The sequence below is a fragment of the Aythya ferina genome (assembly GCF_964211825.1).
Source record: "Aythya ferina genome assembly, chromosome: 4".
Lineage (NCBI taxonomy): Eukaryota > Metazoa > Chordata > Aves > Anseriformes > Anatidae > Aythya > Aythya ferina.
In genome coordinates, this window is record NC_140300.1 from 56,985,056 (window position 1) to 57,008,919 (window position 23,864).

Below are 23,864 nucleotides of genomic sequence, written 5' to 3' on the forward strand. Positions count from 1 at the left end.
GAGTACTGTCCCAACTGAGGCAACATAGACAGGTCTGCCATTTCTTTAGCAGCCAGACTGCATCCTGTATCCTCCAACTCCTCTGGCTATATTCTCATAGGGGTCAGCTATTTGTATTAAAAACAATGATTTAATATCTTCTGTAGAAAGGCCAAGAAACTACTTCTGAATACCCATCTCAGATGACCCTGAGAAGGTTAGTAGCAAGCACAGGAGAGAATAGGGTTACTGACACACCCTCTCTCCAGCACTTCGGACTGGCTGGTTTATAGTTCTTCCTGCTAGAACATACTGGCTGCTGTGTAGGAAACTTGTACTTGTCCATGCAAACATAGGCAGACACCTGACCTTGATTTGCAAATCCCCTTCCATGAGTCAGATGCTAAAAATGTGGCCTGCGGACACTAAGCCTCATGTTCATGGTGCTGACTGGACTTGAACTTACTATTTTGCTTTAAGTTAACAAATGCACAGAACAGTCTGACTAGACTTGGTTCTCTCCAACAAGTATTGGCTGCCTGAAAACACTTTAATACAGCCAGTACTTCTCCCTGTACATTCATCACTTTTAGAGAGATACAACAATTTGTGAGCACTGACTTAACATCAGAGCACAACAGTTACTTCTGCCCTAATCAGACTTCAGGAAGTCTTTCAAAGCTCATCACAGATTTAGTCTCAGCTTTAGACTTACCTTGTCAAACATTCTGTTCAGCAGTCGTGGTACTACAGGGAATACAGTTGGCTGTAGTGTTTTTAGGTCATCCATAAGTAGTCTGATATCCCCTTGAAAGAATCCTATCCGAGCTCCATGGCACAGAATCACACACTGTTAGAAAAGAGCAAAGTGTCTGAAGACAGCATGTATAAAGCATAGCAGGACATGTTTGTTGTATGTGGGGCAAAGACCAACAGAAATACTGTACAAAAGTCCCTAACCAAAGAAGTTGGTCAAATAAGGTACAGCTCAGAGGTAGCTAAATATTGAAGTCCTCTATTTTAAACGTCTAACAAGCTCAAATACTAGAACTTTGTTCCCTGCTACAGACTAGCAAATCTGCATTTGAAGTCAACATATACCACGTACTGATCCAGCAGGGATCTCTGCTGTGTGCTACTTGTGTAGTATTCTCTTGCACTCTGGTTTTCCTTACTGTTTGCCAACAAGATTGAACAAACAAGGATTTTTTTGTCAGGTGTTCAGGATGCTCTCTGGAAGATTCTAGCATAGCCACTGCTTATTTCTGTACCACTTCAGACCTACACCATGGAAGGCAGACAATCCCGCAGTGTTCTGTGTTCTCTATTAGCCTAGAAGCTCTCTACCCACCACACCTATACAGCCTATTTATTCTTTTTAATAGCAGCCCTACTTTTCTGTGTTTCTCCATACCTACTAGTTTTTATTTCTTCCCCCTTCCCCTGCACACCTCTTCCTTCAAGCCTAAGGACACTCATAAATCTTGGGGTGCATCTACTTTCTTCATAATATATATGCTTACATATGTGTGTAATTGTATATTTACACATACTACATAGACATATAGACTTAACCCCTTCAGTAGAAAGCTCAGGGCTCCAAACTGAAACCGTGGGACTGCTTCCAGCCCTATGCATCTTTTCACACTTGCATGGAGGCTGTTATTCCCTTGTATATCAAATCTGGCTGTACCCCAATTCAAATTGGTTTTCTATCTCACCTAAAGGAGCTGAGTTAAACTTCAAGTACAAGACTGCCATGCCTTTACTATACATGCAACTAGAATGATGCTATTTCCTCAGACATCTTATGCATCACCTACTAAGGGCCTTTCAGCCCATAATTAAGACTACTGGTTAGGACAGTCCAGAGCTCCCTCATTCTCAAAAAACGAGGCTCCAGATTCTACCCTACAGAAAAAAGCCATCCAAGTTAGTGTAATTTAGTGACAAATTCTGAAGTTAAAAGCCATTTTCATTTCCTGGAAGAGAACTGCATTCAAACAAAATCCACCTCCCCCCCGTTTCTTGAAAGCAATGGTAAATATACACAAAACTATTTTTAAGTTGTTTAAATGAGCAGGTGGCCACATTACACAGTAAGTCTTTATTACAGCTTTTACAGACTAAAGCAGGGCATGCATTTTTAGTACTGCACTGATTAGATGGAATTTCTAGGCAGTAAGTATACCAAAGGATTGTGTCCTGTTCAACTAGACCAGTTTCTTATTAATCCTAGCCCTAAGGCTGATGTTTCAGCATGAAAGTTAGTTGTCTAGTACTCACTATTGTGGGATGTTTTCTTGAACCTTACCTCAAGCTTTTATACATGTGTAAAAGGCAAAAACAAATACTGTTTATCAGTGAGACTCAGGAATCACGTGTTCTGTAACAAAATACAGTAGTTTTGAAGAACATGCCTACCTCAACAACTCTCTCAAACATATGGGCCAAGGGCAGGAATGATATCAGAACATCCTCAGGGGTAGGTATAAATGTTTTCTGAAAAGTGTTAAGCAAAACAGAGGAAGAATTATTTTTAAGCTAAACAATACAAATAGATATCAGAACTTTAGAGCACAGCCCTTACTTCAGCTTTGTTTGAAACACAGCTGCATTGTCTTTCACTCATTAACAAGACTACTAGAAATCATTGCTTTGAGCACATTGCAGAAATTGTCATCTTCTGTAACAGCCAAGTACAGTAACTGATTTTTACAGCTTATTATATAATTATGAATAGAAACAAGTTCTGAGAGAAGCCACATGAAGTTCCAATATACATAATGTAGAGGATGGTGTGAAGATTGTATTTATTTTTTTTTAACCCCCAAGACATACTACTGCATACATTCATTGTAGGTCAGAAAGTTCATTTACCCAATTTAACATAAGGTCAATATCAAAGTACCTCACATGATCTAATCATGAGACCAGTTGCTTAATTTAGAAACAATCCTATATGCAGGGCACTTGGCAAAGTAGGTATGCCAAAAACTCTCCCATGAGAATTTTGCTTTTTTGCATGCCAAACTTTTGACACATCCACACAACAAGTACAGTTACAAGTTCCCAAGCTGTGGTGGACCAATGATTATTAATACAGCAGTATCGGTTTGGCAGGAGTGGGGGGGGGGGGGAAGAGGAAGACAAACACCCAGCATCACCAAAAAAAACACCTCTACCAACATCCCCAAAACATCCAACAGATCTGCATTAATATCAGTACTGTGTTGCTATTCTATTTCTGGTCCCCACATTACATGCAAAGAAATTAAGGAGAAACTGAAAGAAGAAACAACTAAAATAAATGCAACCAAATCTATTCCTTATAGTTTAATCTACTTTGCCTACTATTCTACATAGTTTTTTTTTCCTGATTTGCTTTCTATTAAGTTTCATGTGAATTATGTGATATACTACAAAGTAAAAGAAAGGCACCTTAGGTATATGTTGACTCCTAAACTAGTAATTTGACAGCAGTCTGCCCACACATTTTTCAATTGCTGAAATCTCACCCGTTTTAGACTTAACATACTAAGATCCATTTTCACTCCTGAGATACTCCCCTTCATGCAAGTAAACCTACATCAACCTTGATGTTTACCTCTGTAGTTTTCAGAAAAGCTGAAGCATTGCTGACTATATTTCCATGACTGAGCATAGCTCCCTTGGGGTTTCCTAAGGAAGAAGCACATCAAGATGCAACAGTGAAATCCTTCAATCTTTTAAGTTTCCAAGCAAAGGTAAAATTAAACTAGTAGCATTTCAGTCAAACTCTTCGCAGACATTAAGATACAATGAAGGGTATTAAAGGCAGAGAAGTGGCTGACATTTAAGAAAACTATTACCAGCTAAAGTACTAAGTTTGTGTGGAAGCCTTCAAATTTATTAAGTACAGCAACTCCTCTAGAAACAGTCATGTTTCTTGGATAAGCTTCTCATTCAAAATTCAGTATTTCTGTGAAGATGAAGCTATCAAACTCAGACAACTTATCTAAGAGCTGCTTTAAAAGTATAATTAATAACATTGTACACTTCCCTTTTACTCCCTACCAATGTTGGTTATTGTCACATGCTTGACATTTGTCAGTTATCTAGGCAGTTGGCTTTCTGTTTTGGTCCTACAGCAAGGGTATGCTGTGCATAAGAGCCAAGAAGCAAGTCCTGCTAGTATAAAAACAGAACTGAGTCAGAAGTCAGAGCCAGAGCTGTTATTATAATGGAAGCACAAGTTCAGTACCTATTTCCAAGCCCCAAAACATAAGACCTCTACCCCCCTTAACTGCAGCTCTGTATTAGTCAACAGGAAAAGTCAGTGAGCCTCACCACAAAACCTCCCCAGATACTATTTGCCAAAAAGATGCAGCGGCAGGGGAGAGTCTTGGAAAAGACAGTAGGAGGGCTTCTGAATTAGTTTTGCACATATAAGATAATGAATTCTGCATAATGTAATGAGGTGTACCTGTTGTTCCACTGGTGAAACAGATGACTGCTAGATCTTCTGGCTTTGGAGGCTATGAGAGTTAAGAAAGTATTAGTATAGTTCTCTAGAAAGAGATTACCTGGATAAAACAGTGAAATACTCATGTTACTTTTGAACTATGGGAGATAGTAACATTTGCTAGTTTGATCTATGGAATACGTTAGATTAGATCAGTTGAATTCATACTTACTAGAGGTTTTTGCCTGTGTGCTCTTCCCAGTTCCTACAGGAAGTGAAGAAAGGAGAGACTGTTAAGTCAGAGCACATTACTTTGTGTTAAATTTACCAGACAAAACCTTACTAAAGGTTATAACATTCCATCCTTTAGAATGCCTGTTAAAACATTTGTAACTTACAAAAGCATGAAGTATCTTTAATAAAGGCTCTAAGGGACATTTAGAAGATCTAGTATATTCTACAAATACAAGAGCAATACCTAAAAAACTCTTTTCAACTAGTAAATCAGAAGTCATTCATAAGACAAGCTCAAGGTTAAGTAGTATACTAACAAGCCACAGCAGACAGTCCAACAGCTCATACAGATGTGTTCCTGACAACTGCTGACCATGTAGAACAGTATTCATGTCACGAAGCACCCTGCATCTACATCACTGCTTTGAGACAGAAGACTGAAGTTTCCCCATGAAGGCTCATTGGTGGTTTGTAGTCCTTTTAATACTGATGAATGGTGTGCAGCAAGTTCTGTCCACTAGAACCTTTTCTTCCTCATTACAATTATTTATGCCTGAACGTTAATGATGCCATAGATCTATAGATCTTTAGGCTGAAGGGAATGTATATCAAGATCCCTTTACCATCAATGATATGATTAATATGAAATTGTAGAAAGCTTATGTTCAATACCGATGAGCTCAGAAGTTTCAAATCCAGACTTATTCCTGTCACATCTATTTAAGACTAAAAGCAGCTATAGTTGTTTTGTTTAAGGGCTTCAATAAGTTAAAAATGGACTTTTTGTTAAATACAGGTTTGCCCCTTTTAGGGCAGGTACATCCTCATTGCCTTTAAATTCTAAGTACACCAGAGTATTTGAGATTATTATACACTCATTTATTAGCACTAGCCTTTGTGTACAGATAGTTTTTACATCTTTAGATTACCCATAAACAAAGAAGTTTAACTGTTTACAGATGTTCCTTTTTCCCTAATCTGTAAGTTTGCCCTTCTGAAAGTGTCATTACATCAAGAAAATTGACAGTATATTACTGTCTACTCAAAACAGCATCCGCATTTCAAGTGCCACCAGCAGTTCAATACAGCCTGTTTTGAGTAAGACCTGGTATTTACTTAATACACAGTTAAGATCCCTACACAATTCTGTTGATCTAGAAGAGAAGGCCAACATCTCTTCCTCTCAAATAGCCACTTATTCACAGCTAATCAGCTCTAAATCATCACAGCATAAGTACAGACATTAACAATCTTGGTTTCTGATGCTTATCTGGTCACACTGAGTACAGGAAACAGTAAGTTCATGCCAGAAACCTAGAAAAGAAGCTTGAAATAATCATTCTAATCTAAGCTTCTAAACAGCGCAGAGTTGTCTTTTAAGAGACTAAAAGCTCTTACCCCTTAAAAAGATTAAAACTTATTCTTGTTCACTGAGACACTATTAGGAATACTCAAGTTTGTCTTACTTCTTAGACTTAGAGAAAGGAGCACTCATTACTACATTAATCCCAACATGTTGTTACAATAGCATGGCAAAGACCTAACACAGTACTGGAAGTAGCTACTCGAGCAGATATGCTCTAAATATTCACTTTTTTCCCTGTAGCTAGAAGATCCCGTGGACAATACCTAATAAAAACTAGAGTTCAACACAAAGAAGCTGATTTTAGTGTACCATCCTATCCCTGCAGGTTTTTTCCTTATTTAACCCAACCATTTTCTCAGTCAGCTATATCACTGTACAGATCATGTACAACTCTGCATGTCTTTAGCACCATTTCAACTTGACAGCCTAGCTGAGACTAGTTAACTGTGTTGTAAAGGATAACATGCAGGCAGTTTTGCATCTGTACCAGAAGGCGGCCCTATTAACATAGCACATAAGCCTGCTATGAGAACAAGTTCAGTGAAATTATGTTTTTAATTACTAGTTACCACACACCTCTGCAGAAGATGAGCACGGTTACTGTGAGATATGCAGATCCTAATAAGCCAAGCCTTTACCAGCACTACAGCTGGAACCAGACTAAATCCCATTTCATAATATCGCAGTTAGATGCCATTTATGCAATTTGTACTCAGGACAAATTTCTCCTAATAACTTGCACAAGAGATCCAAGCAGAAAAAATGACTACAAGCAAAAGGACTAAGACTAACATTAGGAGGCTAAAGTCAGTTTCCAGAAAAAGGATTCTGTTCACTGTACTGTATTCTGAAGTATTTTTCACAGCATATGACTTATTGTTTCATATGAATAAGCCTTAATGTTCAGATCTGATGTTACACCTGTACCATGTTTTTCCATTATCTTGACATACATTTTTATATCTTGCACATTGTAAAATGCCACTAGCAAGTTGATTTCTCTTTGTATGAGCTTCAACCCAAGAGACAGTTAAGTAGTTTGAAACTAACCCACCACACTGTTCAGTCCTGAGATCTGTGCAATTGACACTATCTTATTCTTCTGCAAGTAAATAAGATGAAAGCACTAGAACAGATTAAGCACACTTACCTCTATTTCTTTCATGCTGAAGATTTCTACCCCACACTTCTTGCCACGTTCTACAAGATCTGTGCCAAAAGGTTCCATGATAACGATGGTGTTGAGGATCGGAGTCTCCCCCTTTTCCACATTAGTTAACAGAAGTTTAGCCTTGTCAGGTGTGTCACAGAAAACCAGTGATAAGTCAGCTGATGAAAGAGAACAACATTATCAATACAACAAGTGTGGACTACATTCACACTCCAGATCTTGTGAAAGGAAAACATCTGAAGGCAGCTACAGTTCTGTCCTTAGTCAGCTCTGCCATCATATATTCAGTTGCTGAACTACTGAAAATACCCTACCTTTGTTCACAATGTAGGTAATTGCTTCAGTTCCTAGTGTATCATAGAGTGGCACCACTACCATGGAGTATGCATAGCATCCCTGTTCGATGATGACCCACTGCACAAAGAAATGAGATGCAAGTCAGTGTTTACCTGAAACAGACCTTTGAGAAGTAATCCCAATGTGAGCCTAATAAGGACACTATTAGGACAGAGCTCTTTTGGACAAATTTTAACGAAAAAGTCTTTCTAATTTTTATCACTTGTTTACCTTGAAAGCCTATTTTTAAATTTGTCAGAGGAAGAAAAAAGTCAGTAAGAAGGTAGCTATGAGAAGGCATGCAACCCAATAAAATTCAACTGTTCTTAGTTAATGTGTACCGACTTCTTCTAAAACTATTTAAAATAACTCTATCTCCATCTCCTTAGTCTACCTGTGACGGGGAAAGAGGTTTTGAATAGGAGTTAATAGGAGTACAGTACTGTTTCTTATCTTTAGGTCATCACAGAAGCCATTGAAGCTTTCAATATTTTATATCATCGTAGTATGAATCAATGAAGGACTTGCACATGTCTTGACACACTGGTATATTTATCTATTGTATAAATAACATCTATACACAGCCTGTTCTCATCTCTGTATTACCCACATCTCATCAGGGCCAGACACGCAACATACAGTTACCACAGAGTTCAGAGTTCTCTGGAAAGCCAGCTCCATGAAGTCTGTCATCATGTCTTAAGACTAACTACTCCCCTTTAATTGGGTTTAATCTGAAGATGCGGTTGTACATGTATGTGTACCAATTCTGTGTTTTCACAGAAGAGGACAGCCTTGCAAGCTGCAATTAAGAGGATCCACCTGCTAAGATGTATAGTAATCAAACCCCTGTAGCCTTATTTTGTGATACCATCTGAATTCTTTACAGAAAGATTTCATCTGAAGTACTGTCAAGGTAAGAGCCTCATAATTCTTTTTCTGTAGAGTAGCTATTGAGAATGGTTTGTAAACAGCCAGCTACACCAAAACAGAGTTGCATGCAACTCCTTAAGTGTGAGCCTCTGGACAAGTGAGGCAGCCGGTGGAACTGGAACAACTCCATTTTTCCCCTCAAGAGTGACAAACTCAGAACCTTTAGCTAGTTCCAGATAGCTAAATAAAACATACATCTTAAAAAGATGAAGAAACTTGCAATTCAACAAGGATTTCATTAATAAAGAGCATTTCCCTTCACCATTCCCCCCCCCAACTATCGTGTTTTCCAGTGTTTTTGCAGGACACTAGCCAATTGCCTCACCCCTGTAATGACAACAAGTTTGAACATCATTCAGCTGATTATTCCATACGAGATCTAACAGAAGCTATGCTAAAGTTGCTAAATCTCAGTTTTACGAGCTGTTAATTTAGGAAACTTGCCCATAATAAGTTTTCTACTGATTGAGAGTCTTTAACAGAGGGGGTTTTTCTGAAGGCACCTATACAACATGCCTGTTGTTTATGTCTTATCCCAAAAGAAGTCATCTAGTACAACACTAGTGAAGAGGGAACTTACTGGTATAGCTAGGGTCTGCATGAAGAAAAGTCTAAGCACGCATACCTATACCAGCTGTAACAGGGTCCCCTGATGATTTTTCATAGACAGCATCCACCTATACATCTAACAAGAATGGGGCACCTGCATTTTTGTTGAGCAGCTTCAAGTTTAGGACTTGTTTTATTGGAGATAAGCCTATACAGCAGACTTCAGAAGCTGCAGACAACTGAGCTTCCCATTACAGCTTCCAACTATTCTTGCACACTGACTGTTGTATTGACAATCTTTATTTTCTGGACCAGTGATATTTCTTTTCTTTTTAGCATCTCAATTTAAAACAATATTTAAACAAATAGCAAACCTCAACACTGGAGTCCTCTAAAAGCCCAAGCAAGCAGCTAGTACTGAATTGAGGCAGTCTGAAAGTTTCCATTTTTCTGATGTGGCTATGATCTATTAAGGGAAACCACATATTTCACTGTGCTTTTCCCCCTCAACTTAAAATACAAGTTCCCTACTTGTAGAAGAGATCTGTTTTTCAGTTACTCAGAGGGAAAGTAGTTTTTATTAACCAAAGTTTATTTTTCTAGGGAACGTTTAAACAAGTAACTTGCTAGGATTCCCCCCCCAGGGGATTTTCCCAGCAGTTCCCCAGACTGACAAATGTGAATCACTAACAAAAACCTTCACATAATCTCCTGTCTGGATTAGTGATTTTATTCTGGATGTCACAACACTCATCCAGTAGTTTTCAGTAGGGAAAACCCCAGAATTGAAGTTGTTGGCTTAAACAGGTCTTTCCAGCTCATTTCTGATCCAGCTCAAAGCCTGCTGGAATGAAGTAGTTCAAGCACATTTTGTTTTTGTCATCCATAAGCAGACCACACTGCCATGCCCTCCTTCAGAAATTCCACTGACCTAACAGTCATAGATTCTACTTTCCATATCAACAAAACCCCTGGAAAACAGATGGCCAGTTTCTTTGCACTCAAAGGTCTACCTAGCTAACATCTGGCTCCCTGTTTTATTCATTTCTACTTGATGTTGTAAGTACACTCATTTAACAGATTCCCAGTTGGAGCCATCCCAGTCATAATAGGAAAAACATAGCTGTTAGAACCAGAATTCCAGCAGAAGAATCCAAGCAAGTTACCAGATTTGAGAGTCTGAAAAGTTTTTTCTTGCACAATGCTAGAGTTAGGTTTTCTGTTAGGAAAGAAGGAAGTTGGGGGTGTAAAGTCACTTGTCACACTTTAATGATAGAAGGAAAGGCTTTGTGACAAACTGGAAATCAGAAAAGATCCAACAGCAGAGTGCTGTCCAGGACCAGAGACAGTGGTACAACTTCTAGCCACGTCAACACAATAGGTGGCTCTCAAAGATAGAATCCAGCTGCCAGAGTTTAAGATGGACAGAATATTTTAGACAAGTTAAGAATCATCCTCTTGTCTTGATACAGGCTTGGATTAAACTAGCTTAACACAGCAAGCACCAGCTGAAGCTCTAAGCACAAACATAAGTTAGAAGTTCACCCCTATTAAATAGATTTAATAGGCAGAATATGCAAACATTTACTCAACAGTTCATACTACTTTTAGTAACAGCAATCTAGAACCACTCCTGGATTAAGATGAATAGACACCAGCTAATCAAAACATCCCCACAGTTGCCAAAGGTTTGTGACATTTTGCATTATCAGATGATCTTCGGTTGTATCACTTTTAGTCTTTCTGCCTCCTTATTAAGTTAAGGAATTTTCCATTTTTGCCTTTATCGGGAGTTTTCCCACCCAGCATCTTGATGTCCAGGGCCTCTTTCAGAGAGAACTCTATCACCTTTAGCCATCTTTTATTTGTCCAAATATTTCATCACTAAAGGTCTTGAGTTTTGAAGGGTTTAAATATCTTGTGACTTCCAAATACTTTGAGTCACCTAGTACTCCTTTGTCACTTTAAGAGAAAGCAAATGGTGATAACATTAAATCAAATAAGCACTATATTAGCTTCCCATTAAGCCTATGAACTAGAAAGAAGAGAGAAGTTACTTTGGATTCCCTGCTCCCGAGCATAAGAGACTAACAGTTGTGTCAGCTATCAGTTTTGGCTCTTAGCTCTAGATGGCTGTAGCTTGTGGGTCTGCAGTGTCAGCTATGAGCCCTTTCCCAGCTCCAAAAAACTCATAGTAAGGAAGCTTGGTACACTGCAAAAAATCAATAGATTTAGAAGTGTGCCATTTCAGAAACAGCCAGATCACTAATAGAAACACTGTCAAATTACCTCAGGTCTGTTTTGTGCAAAGATTCCTATGTATTGGATTTGAGATGGTTTGAAGCCTCGGTGGAGTAATGCAGAGCCCACATATTCTGCTCTGTCTGAAACCTGGGGGAAAATAAAGAGAAGCCAAACGAAGAGATGAGACAAGCTTAACAGTACAAACCCCATAGAACATTTTCCTTTAACCTTACAAGAAGATTAACTAATGTGAAGTAGACAGTGGTTTTCCAGGATATTTTGGATACCCTCTGACCTTGATAAACTGAAGACTGAATATAGACACCATACTCACACACAAAACACAAGAGTACTTAATCCAGCTGGACTTTAACTGTTAAAGTCTAAATTTAGATTTAATGCTCACATGCAGAAGAGGCTATTTTGTTGTGTTTGTATCGACCCCCAGAAGTGACCCTGGAGTGATGCAGCTTTATACTTCTCAATGACACACATCACATATGCCATCCTTCTGCTGCTTTCAGAAGACTGCTGAACTACTGAATTCTCGGTGCCTACATGAATACCACTCTACTCTTCAAGAAGTATGAGAATAAAGGAGACAAAACAGTTCAATAAATAAAGCTTTTGGGAAAGTAATTTTCTAATTCCTCCTTACATATAGCATATGACTTGAATCTATATGTCTTGACCAAAAAAGTTTTGTTAATGAGAGGGTGTACCTAATAAATACCCAGCAAAATCACCTTGGGAAGTGACCTCTGCTACATACAAAAGGTCTGTACTGACCCTAGCCCTACATACTACACAAGGCTTATGCAAAGTTTAAGATATCACTTACTAAATCAGGAGCAACCTGAAAATGCAGAGCTGTCCAGAAGAAGATTTGCATAAAGATATTTTTAGCAATCATGAAGCAGCGTGCTACTAGGTAGAAGTCTATCTATTAACACTCTGTGCAAGCATTATTCAGCACTATTGAGACAAATAACCACAAAGCACGGATAAGATCTGTAAAGTAAAACTAGCCTCTTAAATGAGTGACTATAATAGTAGTATTCTGAGCCTCCAAATACTGCCTCTGAAAAGCTGCAGCTTTGTAGTAGTGTCCAAGTTCTACGCAATTCAGCGATAAAATGCTGAGAGCTGCCAAGATAATCCAAAATGCATTCAGAAATAAAACAGTGAATAAACAAAGTGCGGGAGGTATTCTTCCCCTTGGACATATTTTTGGGGCCGTTCATTTAGGATTTTAACAAGAATTAGAATCTTTCTGCAATATTTTGATGCTACTTTAAAACACCATGAATAATCAAGTCTTTTCGTATCACACCACTGGATGTTGTGTGAATGGTCTCAGTACGCAGAAGCAGATCTAGCACAAAGCTAGAAAGGCTACTTACCTCTTTATAGGAGATCCACTCATATGGCTGGTTTTGTTTTCTAACACCTAGGCATGGACCATTATCTAAAAAACAGCAATAAAAAGTTTCTTAAAATTTAACCCCTGCTTCCTGTCTTAACAGCACACTAACTGCACACCCAGCAGCATTAAGCTGACAGCCTGTAATTCTTTGGAGATACCTCCAGAATGCAAACCCCATTTTGGAGTTGGGGAGGGGAGCAAGCAGGGAATGAAGCTAGGGAAGGTTGGCTTAGGCTGAGGAAGACAGCACTGACGTAGTTCACACAATGCTGCTTCACAAGAGATTGTAATTGGATTTGCCTTCAAGATGCTCACATTTAATGAATTCATCTTATTGATGGGTAGACATCCCCCACCCACAACTGGGCTTCAGGAGCCCAGACCTTCAGTTCTTGACACCATTGAAAAGAGTAACTTTAAAAGTTAAACTTACTTGATACATGCAACCCCCTTTGGAAGATATCATAAACTGTTCTCACATCATCATAGTAACGAGTTAACAATTCATCACTCTTAAGGAGAGAGGACCTTCGAGCATGCTCACCACCCTAAAAAACAGTTAAAAAGGTTGGACACTTGTTAGTTACAAAATAACAGGAAATTCCTCAAGGAATAAAAACATCTCATCCATTTTAAACATTATGAGTCTTAATAAATTCTGCTTGAGAGAACTTAATTTCTGTTTCCCAGGACATCAGCATTTAAAGAGATGCAATTTCTCCCTGCATTACTGAAAGTACAAGGCAAAAACCTAACCTCAGCTACATGAGAGCACAGAGCAAATATGTAAGAACCACAAAATGCCCTTTGACACCCCTCACTAGACAAAGATCTTCTTTAGAAGCATTTTATCCCATTATATCAGCAGTTAAGCTTTCTAAATCCCTCCAACCTCAACTGGAGCATTCTAGATGTTAACACTGAGATCCTAATTTACTTTTCCAATTAGGAAATAGTAAACAACCACATTCAGACTCAGGTTTCAAAACCTAAATGATTTTAAGCATGGTCAGTTTTAATGTGCTACTATAAATAGGCTATGTCAAATAATCTCATTTTACACCCATTAAAGTTTCAGGAATTGCAGTTGTGCAAGTACTATTGGGTCACACTTATTAGTTCTGTTCAGGTGACAGACACTTACCAAGCAGATTCTTAACATAGAGACAGTACAGCTGGTTAAGCAGTTTCAAGTAAATATTACCTAAAATCCTCTTTATCAGTGGTTGTAGACAATTTGTGGCCCTTTCAAAGAAATCTTGGTCTACCTAAGTCTATGCATGTATTGTACCACCACACATGATGTCAAAAACCTGTTCAGATGCAATTCAGTGCTTCCCAGGCTATTGGTCTGGTTTTGATTTCAGTGTACCCTGGAAGATCAGAGAGCACCTGTTACAGATAACTGGACAGATACAGGTTTATGAAGGTTTAACTGCAGATGTCATATCACACGTGTCCATGGAAAGGAGCTAGCACATTAGTGATTCATCAGAGAAGGAAAAACATTTTAAAACTGAAACAAGTTGGACTTGTTTCAGCAAAACTATGTGTAATGCTTGCCACTCCTTTGACTGTAAGCAGAAGCGTACACTGTGAACATGGCCCAGAACAACTTAATGACTAGCTTACCTCCAAACACTCATAACATTAGAAATTCAAGAGCATACTTGCCCTCAGACCAACATCTACTCTATAGGAAATGAACTGATCACTTGGACACATCTCTGCCTGGAACAAAAAGCCAAACTGCCAGTTTTATTGCATTTGTTTCACAGACATTGGATAAGCAGGGTCAGCTTTTAGATTTCCCAGTTTTACCACCTCTGGAGCTAACCAGAGGCAGATGAAGCCACACAGTTTGTAACCACAGTCATAGGAAACATCTATACATAATGTTTTGGCACCATGTTTGATGCGCTCCAGTTTCTGTGCAGGTGAGTATCACACCTTAAGTCACTCCTTGGGCAACTGCCAAGAAGTTGGTTTTCTTCTCAGATGAGCTGGTACTATTTTGTTTACATGCCCCACTGCTCAGAACTACAAAGCAGCTTTCAGAGGGCCTGAAGCACTACCTGAGCCTGAGGACGAGGCTCATCAGGCAGAGAGCACACTGCTTAGATTCAGGGCTGACTGCACTCCCCTTCTTCACAAGGGAATTAAGAAACTATTACAGACTGCTATTGCAGAAACCCATTGGTTGTTTTATTAGTAAAAGAAAGCATAACCAGCTTATCCTGCTTACTTAATTCCTCTTCTCAACACAAAGTGAAGCTAGCTCTTACTCTAGGGCTGCTAGAAATTCACTTCCCACTGAAGAACACAGCTTCTCATGTGAGGACCATCAGGAGTTCAATGTTATTCTTCAGAGATGTGGTAAAAGGCACCTTGATATGCTGAAGATCATTCAAACCTCACCTCATGCTGCCACTTTCAAGTCATCTATTAGGTGGCATTATGGTATTGGTCTAATTTTGCTTTGGAGTATAAAGGACTAGAATTACACTATTTTAAGAGCCTGTATAAAGGGTCCTTACCAGAAGGTTTGTGCAACCATCAGGCATAGCTTTGTAGCAGAAGTGCTTTTTAGTTTGACTAGTAATGAGCAGTGTTGTTCACAGCAGACATCTCAGCCTCAGGACTGGATGTTTGGCTGATTCCATACAGGTTACCTGAATGTGCTCCAACAGGCAGGCCCAGTACAGAAGCAAGCACTCAGAAGGGTTGTCAGTTTTAAAGTGTCCTTGAGGAGCCAAGAAATAAAGGTGTTTTTTTTTTTTTTTTTTTAATGCTAAGAACAGCCTTGGGTTACTTGTTTAAGACAGCCATTGCAGCATTTTAGGTTGTCACAAGAAGATGAGCAATTATGCAGCAGCTTGTAGACATTAAGAGTAAGACCTTAGATTGGTTTGTAATAGCTGCATCTTAAGGAAAGAAATTTATTCTATAAAAGAGACATATTACATAACCCAGAGAGGCACTGATTGTAACACAAGACAGCCACTTTAAGACATAGGCTTACTTCGTGTTGATACAGGGTGGTTAGGATGAGCAGCACTGTCAGAACATATTGCTGTCTCAACCATGCCTCAGAGGCAAGAGGTCTCATTTCCATGTTCCTAAGGGAAAGTAAACTGCCAAGCAACGCTTGGGTCACTAACATGCATGTTCTGAGCAGCAAGAAGTGCAAGCTAGGATTTCAAGCTAGCCATGTAGTTTTAAGAACGTTAATCCCCAGGTGAGCACACAACAGCTACAAATCAATCCCTTAATATGGAGAGAAGCACAGGTCTAATCAAGCAGTTACTGCAAGACAAGACAAGGCAGAGTTCCTGTACCATCAGGAAAGTGCATGGAGGTTTAAAAGTCTTCATGAGTGGAATACCACTCTCCATATTTGAATGTCTTTCCAAGGAAGAAAGCTGAAGTCCAACCGAAACCCTTACTACAAGGCAATATTCACATCCTTACTGTTTACACACCCTATTTCTACATACTCCGGGAGAACTTGACCCAAGAGAAGTACTTGCATTTTTAAAGCATGACATAATGTATTTGACAGCCATACATCCTGCACTCTTCAATCAATAGTTCGGGTTCTTTAAATATGCATCACCAACTAAAAGCAATCCATAAGCAGACAGATCCAAATGCACCTAAAGAGTCACAAATATGATTTAGCAAGAACTCACACTCTTACAATATTAAGGCCTTATTGCAGCGCTGAAATCTTTGGTATAGTGCACAACTGAGTACAGCAGGAGTCTCAGCAATAGTCTCAAGCTTATTTATGATCATTCTTAATCTTGTTTTCCCTTCCACAGATAGCAGATTCAAGTGGATCCTGAGAGGCTTTCACTTAGGCCTCATTCTCACAAAATTCATATTGTGTTTACAGCTTTGAAAACAGTTTTTTTCCCTGTGAAATGGAACTGTGGCATGTACATTTCAAAGACTGCAGTCCATGTATTTTGTGGCACCTACTCTAAAAGAAAGCAGATACTTCCAGTAACTTGGAGCCCATTTAACTCAGCATACAATCTCTGTACTTACTCAGTGTTGGTTAGAATAGGTCACTGGGTGCTGACCTACTAAATTACAGCTTTTCAGAGCCATGAAGTGACCTTGAACAGCAGTAAATAGGGTATTTTTCCTCCTTTAAGGAAGCTATGAAGGCTTATCAGAAGGCATAGAAATCCTATGCCAGTCACTGGCTTCATTTAGCTTCATTAGATACCAAGAGAATGTCATGAGCAAGACTTAAGCAGAAGCATATTTACAACTCAAAGTTATAACCATTAACAAACAGGTAGATTTGATATTCACAACTGTGTAGAATTGTGTTCTGCTACATCTCTTTTGGAGCATGTTGCTGATTCTCTAAACCTCTGAACGTCTCTTCTGATTAAACAAGAAGAAATTAAGGCGTAATCTGAGAGCAGTGGTTTACATTTTTCTCCTGTGGAAGTGACAATCCATCTTAACACAGCTAAGAGAATGGAGTACATGAAGTGAAGTTCTGAGAAAACATAGCAAGAGATGGGATTTCAAGCACTGCATTACACTTGGTACCATCGTTAAAAGTACCACTAACAGATGTGAAACTCACTTCAACATACATTCTCATTTGATTACAGTTTGAGATGGCTTGCAGCATCATATTGATGAGGGCTTTATCTGAACTGTCAAACAGACCTGGGCAGATCTCAGTCATTTCAAGATATTAAAGTTTGAGCTCTTCATCCTTAAGACAAAACATTCAGCTGATCTTCATTTAACACTAGCCTTTCTTTCTACTAATGTTTTCTGAATGGGCAATGAAAAGTAATCCCACTACCTATTCTGCTCTGCTCAGAGCTGATGTTAATGTTCAATTGATCCATATTGTACTAATTAAGTATTTTTAGTGAGGTTTCATGCTACAGAACAATTTTAATCATGGAATCCATAAGTGATGAGCTATTTAACTTGAAGAGGTAAAAGGTAGTGAGCTGAGACTGCTGTCTAGTCTCAAGCACATAAACATTTGTCACATTACGGCCTTTAAAAGCTGCAGTTCCACCATCTTCCAGTGCAAAGCCCCCCCAGCCTGCACTGGGTAGTGAGGCACTCCACAGCTGGAAGGCTTCACAGCTGGTTTATTGCAGCCACTAAAACATGTAGTTCTACAAGAATATTCTATATACTGTCTAAATAGCTGCTGTCCAGATTGGGAAAGCTCACCAGAAGTGAGATCTAGCCTCTGAATCCTTAAAATATATGTGCTTCTTGCAGAGAGATGTTTTTGTAGCTACCACATTGCCAGAACACATTTGTCTCCTTTCAGCAATTCTAACAGTGGACCATTACTTGCTTTGTTTTCATGACAGTAACACAAATTGTAGGCAAGCTTACCAGTATACCATACTGGAAAAGAGACTAAGAAACTAAGCTGCTGAATGGAGGGGCCAACTGATGCTTCATTCTTCAGCTCCACTATCATGAAACATACAGAGAAAGAAATGTGTGATCTGAGGCTATGATAAGAGTGTTTTGCTAAAGCTCATGAAAGGTTATGTTACCTACTGTAAACTTCAAACTGCTCTGCCACATTTGTTTATATCAGTTTACTGTCACATCTACTCTTAAGCTCAAGATGTCACATAAACCACCTGTGACACAGGACACCCAAATGGGGTCTTCCACACAAAAGCATCTCATGTAAAGGGATTCTTTGGTTGCAAAGATGTATGAAGAAATCCATAGATGTCATTTCTGACTATCAAGAGTAATGCTGTAAACTGTCACCCTTATTTTCCTATATTTTGTAAAAACCTCACCTGAAGATCACAAGCATCCAAAGCTATCTCCTTCCTTCAGGAAAGGAAATACTTTGTCTACTCTGAGGAAATAGAGAGAATGAAATCCATCATAAAACAGTGACTCTGTAGTAAACAGGGAAATTGATAAAAACTGCTGCTCAGGAAACCAACCATGTAATCAGTTGTCTGTATTTCCTTCTAAACAAGAGTTCTTTCCAGTCAGTTTCTGTATTTGACTTCAGTATTAAAACCACCTAACTGCAACGTTGCACCTCTGAAATCAAGAGGAAAAACTAAGCCAGCATATCCAGAGTTTGGTACATGGCTGCTTTAATTTCAACTTACTCTATGGCTGGGCTGTCTTGGCAGGACTCATATCTTTTCGCAGATCATTTCAGGACAGTTAGTACCCTCTTCATGCTTGTAACCTAATATAAAGTCTCATCTGTCAGCTATTATAAGCTAGATATTGTAACAGAATAGTATTAGTCTCATCAGTACACCCCACCGTACACACTCAGACCAAGACTTAGTTTAATAAGTCATCGCCTAAACAGTTTTGAAGTAGAAAACTGTGCTGTGCCAGCTCTAACATTCACAAGTTTCCTCCCACCACTCAGATCAGAAGCTCTTCTCACCAGTCTCTCCTCCACGCTAGTTATCATCAGTGACCTGAAACCTCAACTTGGTTTTCAAATTCAGCAAGCCAAAAAAATAGCCCAAGCCACACTCCAGAGCAGTGTTTGCCCCTCTCCAGTTCAGAAACACTGCATAAGCAGTGACTGCTGTAGGCTCCAAAGTTCAGTGAATGACAGCATAAAGGGACACTTACCTCTACTTCCACAGACTGCATTGCTAAATCACATGGTGGTTTTAATGCTTTCGGTCTTGTCGCATACCAGTAGGTTGTGAGAGCTGCAAAAGCACCAAAACCCATCAACGTGTTGGTTGGGAGGGTGCGCACATACTGCCTGACATCCCCAAGTTCTGGCATCCGTAGATGTCTGAACAACTCATGTGCTTGCATTGTAGTTTAGTGCAGTTGTCCCAGAGCTGGAATCTGTTGACAGGAAAAGAATTAGACAGATTTGAAATTCTGCTTCAATGCAGCATTGTTATGGGAGAGCAATGTATGCTTTGTCCTACCAGCTTCTCACTATCAAAACGACTTTATCTGCCACTAAGCAAGCAATATCTTTAGATTCCTGTAATGCAGTTACGTAAATAAGCAATTACTAGTTCATACTCTGGAAAAACAGGTGTGGCTGACAGGAAGAAATTTCTCCAGGGTTTTGATATCACTTAAGACGCTGCATTTTAACAAAACAGGATTGTATGCTTTGTTTTTTGTCTGAAGGATAGTATTGCAGAAGTGCTAGACCTTTACTGGCAGAACAGCTACAGCACAAGGCTGTTTAAAGAGCCAGTGTCACATGGGACTCGGGGGAGAGAGGGCAGGGCTACGCTGGCTTACTTTCCGGCACTAACCCAACAGAGAGCAACCTAATCCCGCGGGAGCATAGGAGTTTTCACCTCCTGTTCCCTGCTCTCCCCTCAGCCGTGCACAGAAAGCTCTGCAGAGCCTTGCAGGAAGGCTCACCCTGCAGCCCACCGTGCTAGCTGCCTTCCCATTTCTCCCGGCGTCACACCAACAATTCGTCTTCGGACACGAGGCAGAACAAAGCAGCATCTGTGGGGCCGCAGCAAGCCGCGGTATAAACAAGCACAGGAAGCACGTTTTGCCCGTCACGTCCATGCAGAGAGCTGAGGAAAGGCGACTCCTCGCCCCTGCCTCCCCGCAAGCTGACGCGGGTGTTCCGCAGCGAGAAGCGGCCGCGGAAAAAAGCCTCGCCGGCAGCTCAGCTGGTGCCCTCCTCCCCTGCCAAGGTCCCCGGGGACGTTTGTCACATGCCAGAGCCAGGGGCTCCTGCCCACTGGGTTAGAGGTGACAGCAGCAGGCAGGCAGCGGGCCCGCAGTGCTGAAGGACGGCCGCTGCCTCCTGCCACCCAGGGACGTGGCCAGAGCCTCATCTTCCTGCCTTCAGCCCCACGGCATGCTCCTTCGGGTCCCTGCAGCTCAGCCACTGGCAAGAGACGACACAGCAAGAGACCTAGGGAGTGTCAGATGTGTTTGGATGGCTAGGACGTGCTGTGGAGCAATACACTACTGCACGGCGGTGGTATATGAGACGCTGAAATCCAAGCAGCCAGAATTAGAGGTGCATTCATTTCTGAAACCAAGCATACCAGGCTAACATCTCACTTCTACAGGAAAAAAAAAATCTCAAGTTTACAGTCCGCTGTTGAAATCTTTGTTGCTGCCATCGGTTTTTCAGCTAGACAGGGGAGTGAGTCGTCTAGTCCATAAGGAGACTAACCAGTATTTGAGAAGGATTTGCTAGAGACAGCAAGAACACCTTACGATGGTTCAAAGGGCCCACCGTTTCACAACGCTGCACAGCGCGGCTGAGGCTGGACGGGGCCTCTGGGATCACCGAGTCCACCCCCTGCTCCAGCAGGGTCCCCTAGAGCACATCAGCAGGAGGACAGTCTGAAATAAGGTCACGGACAGGGGTGCCAGGTCCATCTCTGGACAGGTCCCAGCCCCACCAAGCCCAGGGGCACTGCCTTTCCCTGTTTTTGTGTCTCCAGGTAGCTGACTGCATGGCCTAGGGCCACTACGGAAGCACCTTTTGGTTATTTGCACTGCAACACGCAGCAGACTGCGCCACAAATCTGTGGCACCTCAAGCTGTAGTACTGAAAGGTAGAGAAGAACTGAGTGTATCAAGAAGTCTCTTCATCTTTTCTTAGCATAAAAAATTACTGACTCAATTAGGATCACTATGGCATCACTTTTTATACATAAACTACTTTTCTGCGTTGCAGGCATGAAAAACTGATGTTTTAACTTTCCATAGATGAACACTAAGAACAAACCAATTCCAACAAGAAAGGCTTGGCTTACAAATCAGTTTTAGATATCCTCTTAGACACCATGCTATTAGATTAGCAAAAGGGGAGGTAAAGTATATGTAAGGGAGAGAGCAAGCTGAGCTCTTTCTTCCTCAAGCCTCACAATAAGCAGCTCTGACTTAAATACTTGCTTCCCTCTCTGTGTTAGTCAGGATATATCCTGCTCACATACTGTATAATTTAGGAATGCAGGGTAATTAGAGAATTATTCTTTCAGAGGGCTGGTGTGCTATTACAGCTGACAAGAACTGCAGTAAACACCTTCATTTAGTTCACATAGAAGTCCTATTGTAGTCAAGAAGCTGGGATGATTTAGGACAAGGTAAAGAAAAATGAGTATTGCCACTCTTTGTTTCTTTGACCAGTTGTTTGTAGAGAAATTTATAACAAAACATTCTTGAATTTCAGTTACATAACTGAAACCACTGCTTATGCTTGTGTTGAGGGAGGCTGGTTTATTACACCTCCTGCCTCATCAGCACAGAGAGACAAGATCAGGACAAAGTTCTCCGCAGAATGAAGCAATTCCTAGCTTTAACACTATCAGCTGGGTCGTACCAACTCTTTCTGCAGTTAAGATGAAGTCAGATGCAACAAGAACTCACATTCATGAACATACAGGAATGTGCCCCCCCAAAAAAGATGAGGTTTCAACACCCTTCTTCAATCCATCCCAGTAATTACTTGGCTTAGGCTCCAACCATATCAGGCATCCAAGGTCTTCCCCGTGATTAAGGAGAACAGTTTGAAGTCCACTAAGGTCTTTTTAATGCAACTAGACCTGGCCTTCAGTCCTTTTCCTTGAGTAAGGGCCCAGCTAAGCCTACTTACTCAAGACAAGCAAGACAGCCTAGCAAGGCTCCACACACTCCACTCACCTCTGTTACTTCCACCCCCCAGCACCAACTTACCCTTCAAATTGTGGAGCTCACCCACACCTGGGCACTCCATAGCCGCTACCTATGGACCTCCCCATCTAAGCTTCATTGAAGTTTGGCCCCCACCTTTCACCTCAGCCACCAGAAGAGTGATCAGTAAGCTATTAACTCCAACTGCAGTCAGCATGAGCCACCTGCTTGGAGAAAAGCACTTTGAACTACTTGGTGGTAGGACACTCAACACGGAGGCAGTTGTGCAAGGCCAACAAGATTCAACGAGACCAGTGGTTGTAGCTCCATGTTCTTTTCCAAAAACTTGGGTATTGAAGTCACTTCTTACCCAGATAGGGTCTGGGCTGCAGGCAGTGGACTGTGGAACGAGGTCCTACCATGAGGTGGTACGTGGTGACTGACTGCAGGCCATGGCTGGCGACTCCAAGAGGCAGGTCCCAGGTGAGAAGCACCAGTCCTTGACACCCAGCTTGCTGCTTGGGGCACAAGGGACAGCATCTGAGCAGGTCAAAACCCACTTTCCTCAAAGCAGCCAATAGACCTCGGCTGGTTTGGTTTTAGTTAAGCTAAACCAGGCAGATACAGGAAAGGGGTTCTAGTAGCAGGGCAGAAGAATGACGCCAAAGGTAATTAATTACCTGTGCTCTGCAGAAACAGCAGTTTCCAACCCCAGCCCCTGAACGCATCCCTCTACACTCATCGCATCAGTTCAGAGGTCTGCACAGCTCAGACAAAGCCAGCTCTCTGCATGCACACCCCCCCCCCCCCCCCGCAGCACCCAGGGCTCATTCCTCACAGCAGAGCCAGTATCTCGAGGCAGCGGCCCAAGTTGGCAGCACTCGGCCGTTCTTTGCTGCTCCTACTCCGGGCGCACAATGGGCTATTTACAGAGGGCAGCAGCCTGCCCATTGTCCGGCCGTGGCCAGACGTGGTCCGAGAGCGACGGAAGAGAACGGGAGAGCAGCCGTCAGCTCCTTCACTGCAGGGAAAACAGCCCCAGGAGCCAACAGCCTCTCTTTCCCCTGCCCTAACACTGAGGGCAGCAGGATGCTGGTGAGAAAGGCCAGCTCCCCACACGGCCTAGGAGCAGCCACCCTATTTCTGTGCTCCTACAGAAAGGAGGGCAGCTTCTCCTGCAGTTCCTCTCGCTGTGAGCTGTGTGGCCCCAGGATGTTTTCACTTGGGAAGGCTGGAAGAGGTTACCAGCCACCCACCTACCTTTGGGTTCGCCTGAGCTGTTGAGCAATTAGTTTGTTTTTTTTCTTACTGCTACAGGTTACACCCCCCAGCTCCCAGTGTCTCCCTAATGCCCAAGCCTTTCTCCACTCCTCCTTTAAAGAGGAGCCAAGTGCGGAATCACATCCTAGCTTTAATGCAGAGTACAAGAGGGTGCAACTAACAGCTTTGGCTACCAACAAAAGAAATCCTTGCCTGAATAGATACCTAATCCTAATCTCATGGTGCAATTTACAATCAGCTTAAGTTTCAACCAGCCCAATCCTTCCCAGATGCACAT

General features: G+C 41.2%; 1 protein-coding gene across 3 annotated transcripts in view; it reads right to left on the reverse strand.

Annotated features, from left to right (window-relative positions):
• Window positions 1-23,864, reverse strand: part of ACSL1 (acyl-CoA synthetase long chain family member 1) — a 37,831-nt gene that overhangs the window by 9,487 nt on the left and 4,480 nt on the right. Inside the window, exons 1-12 of one of the 3 annotated variants that reach the window (XM_084518951.1) lie at window positions 20,227-20,304; window positions 19,316-19,543; window positions 13,116-13,230; window positions 12,660-12,724; window positions 11,302-11,403; window positions 7,509-7,608; window positions 7,174-7,352; window positions 4,656-4,688; window positions 4,445-4,496; window positions 3,587-3,660; window positions 2,404-2,481; window positions 695-829 (exon numbers count right to left, since the gene is read on the reverse strand). In XM_084518951.1, coding sequence (XP_084375077.1) covers window positions 695-829; window positions 2,404-2,481; window positions 3,587-3,660; window positions 4,445-4,496; window positions 4,656-4,688; window positions 7,174-7,352; window positions 7,509-7,608; window positions 11,302-11,403; window positions 12,660-12,724; window positions 13,116-13,230; window positions 19,316-19,510 — 1,128 coding nt within the window. In that variant the 5' untranslated portion in view covers window positions 19,511-19,543; window positions 20,227-20,304. Of the gene's footprint in view, window positions 1-694; window positions 830-2,403; window positions 2,482-3,586; window positions 3,661-4,444; window positions 4,497-4,655; window positions 4,689-7,173; window positions 7,353-7,508; window positions 7,609-11,301; window positions 11,404-12,659; window positions 12,725-13,115; window positions 13,231-19,315; window positions 19,544-19,729; window positions 19,752-20,226; window positions 20,305-23,864 lie in introns of those variants that run through there. The other 2 variants (XM_084518952.1, XM_084518950.1) reach the window with 2 other exon arrangements.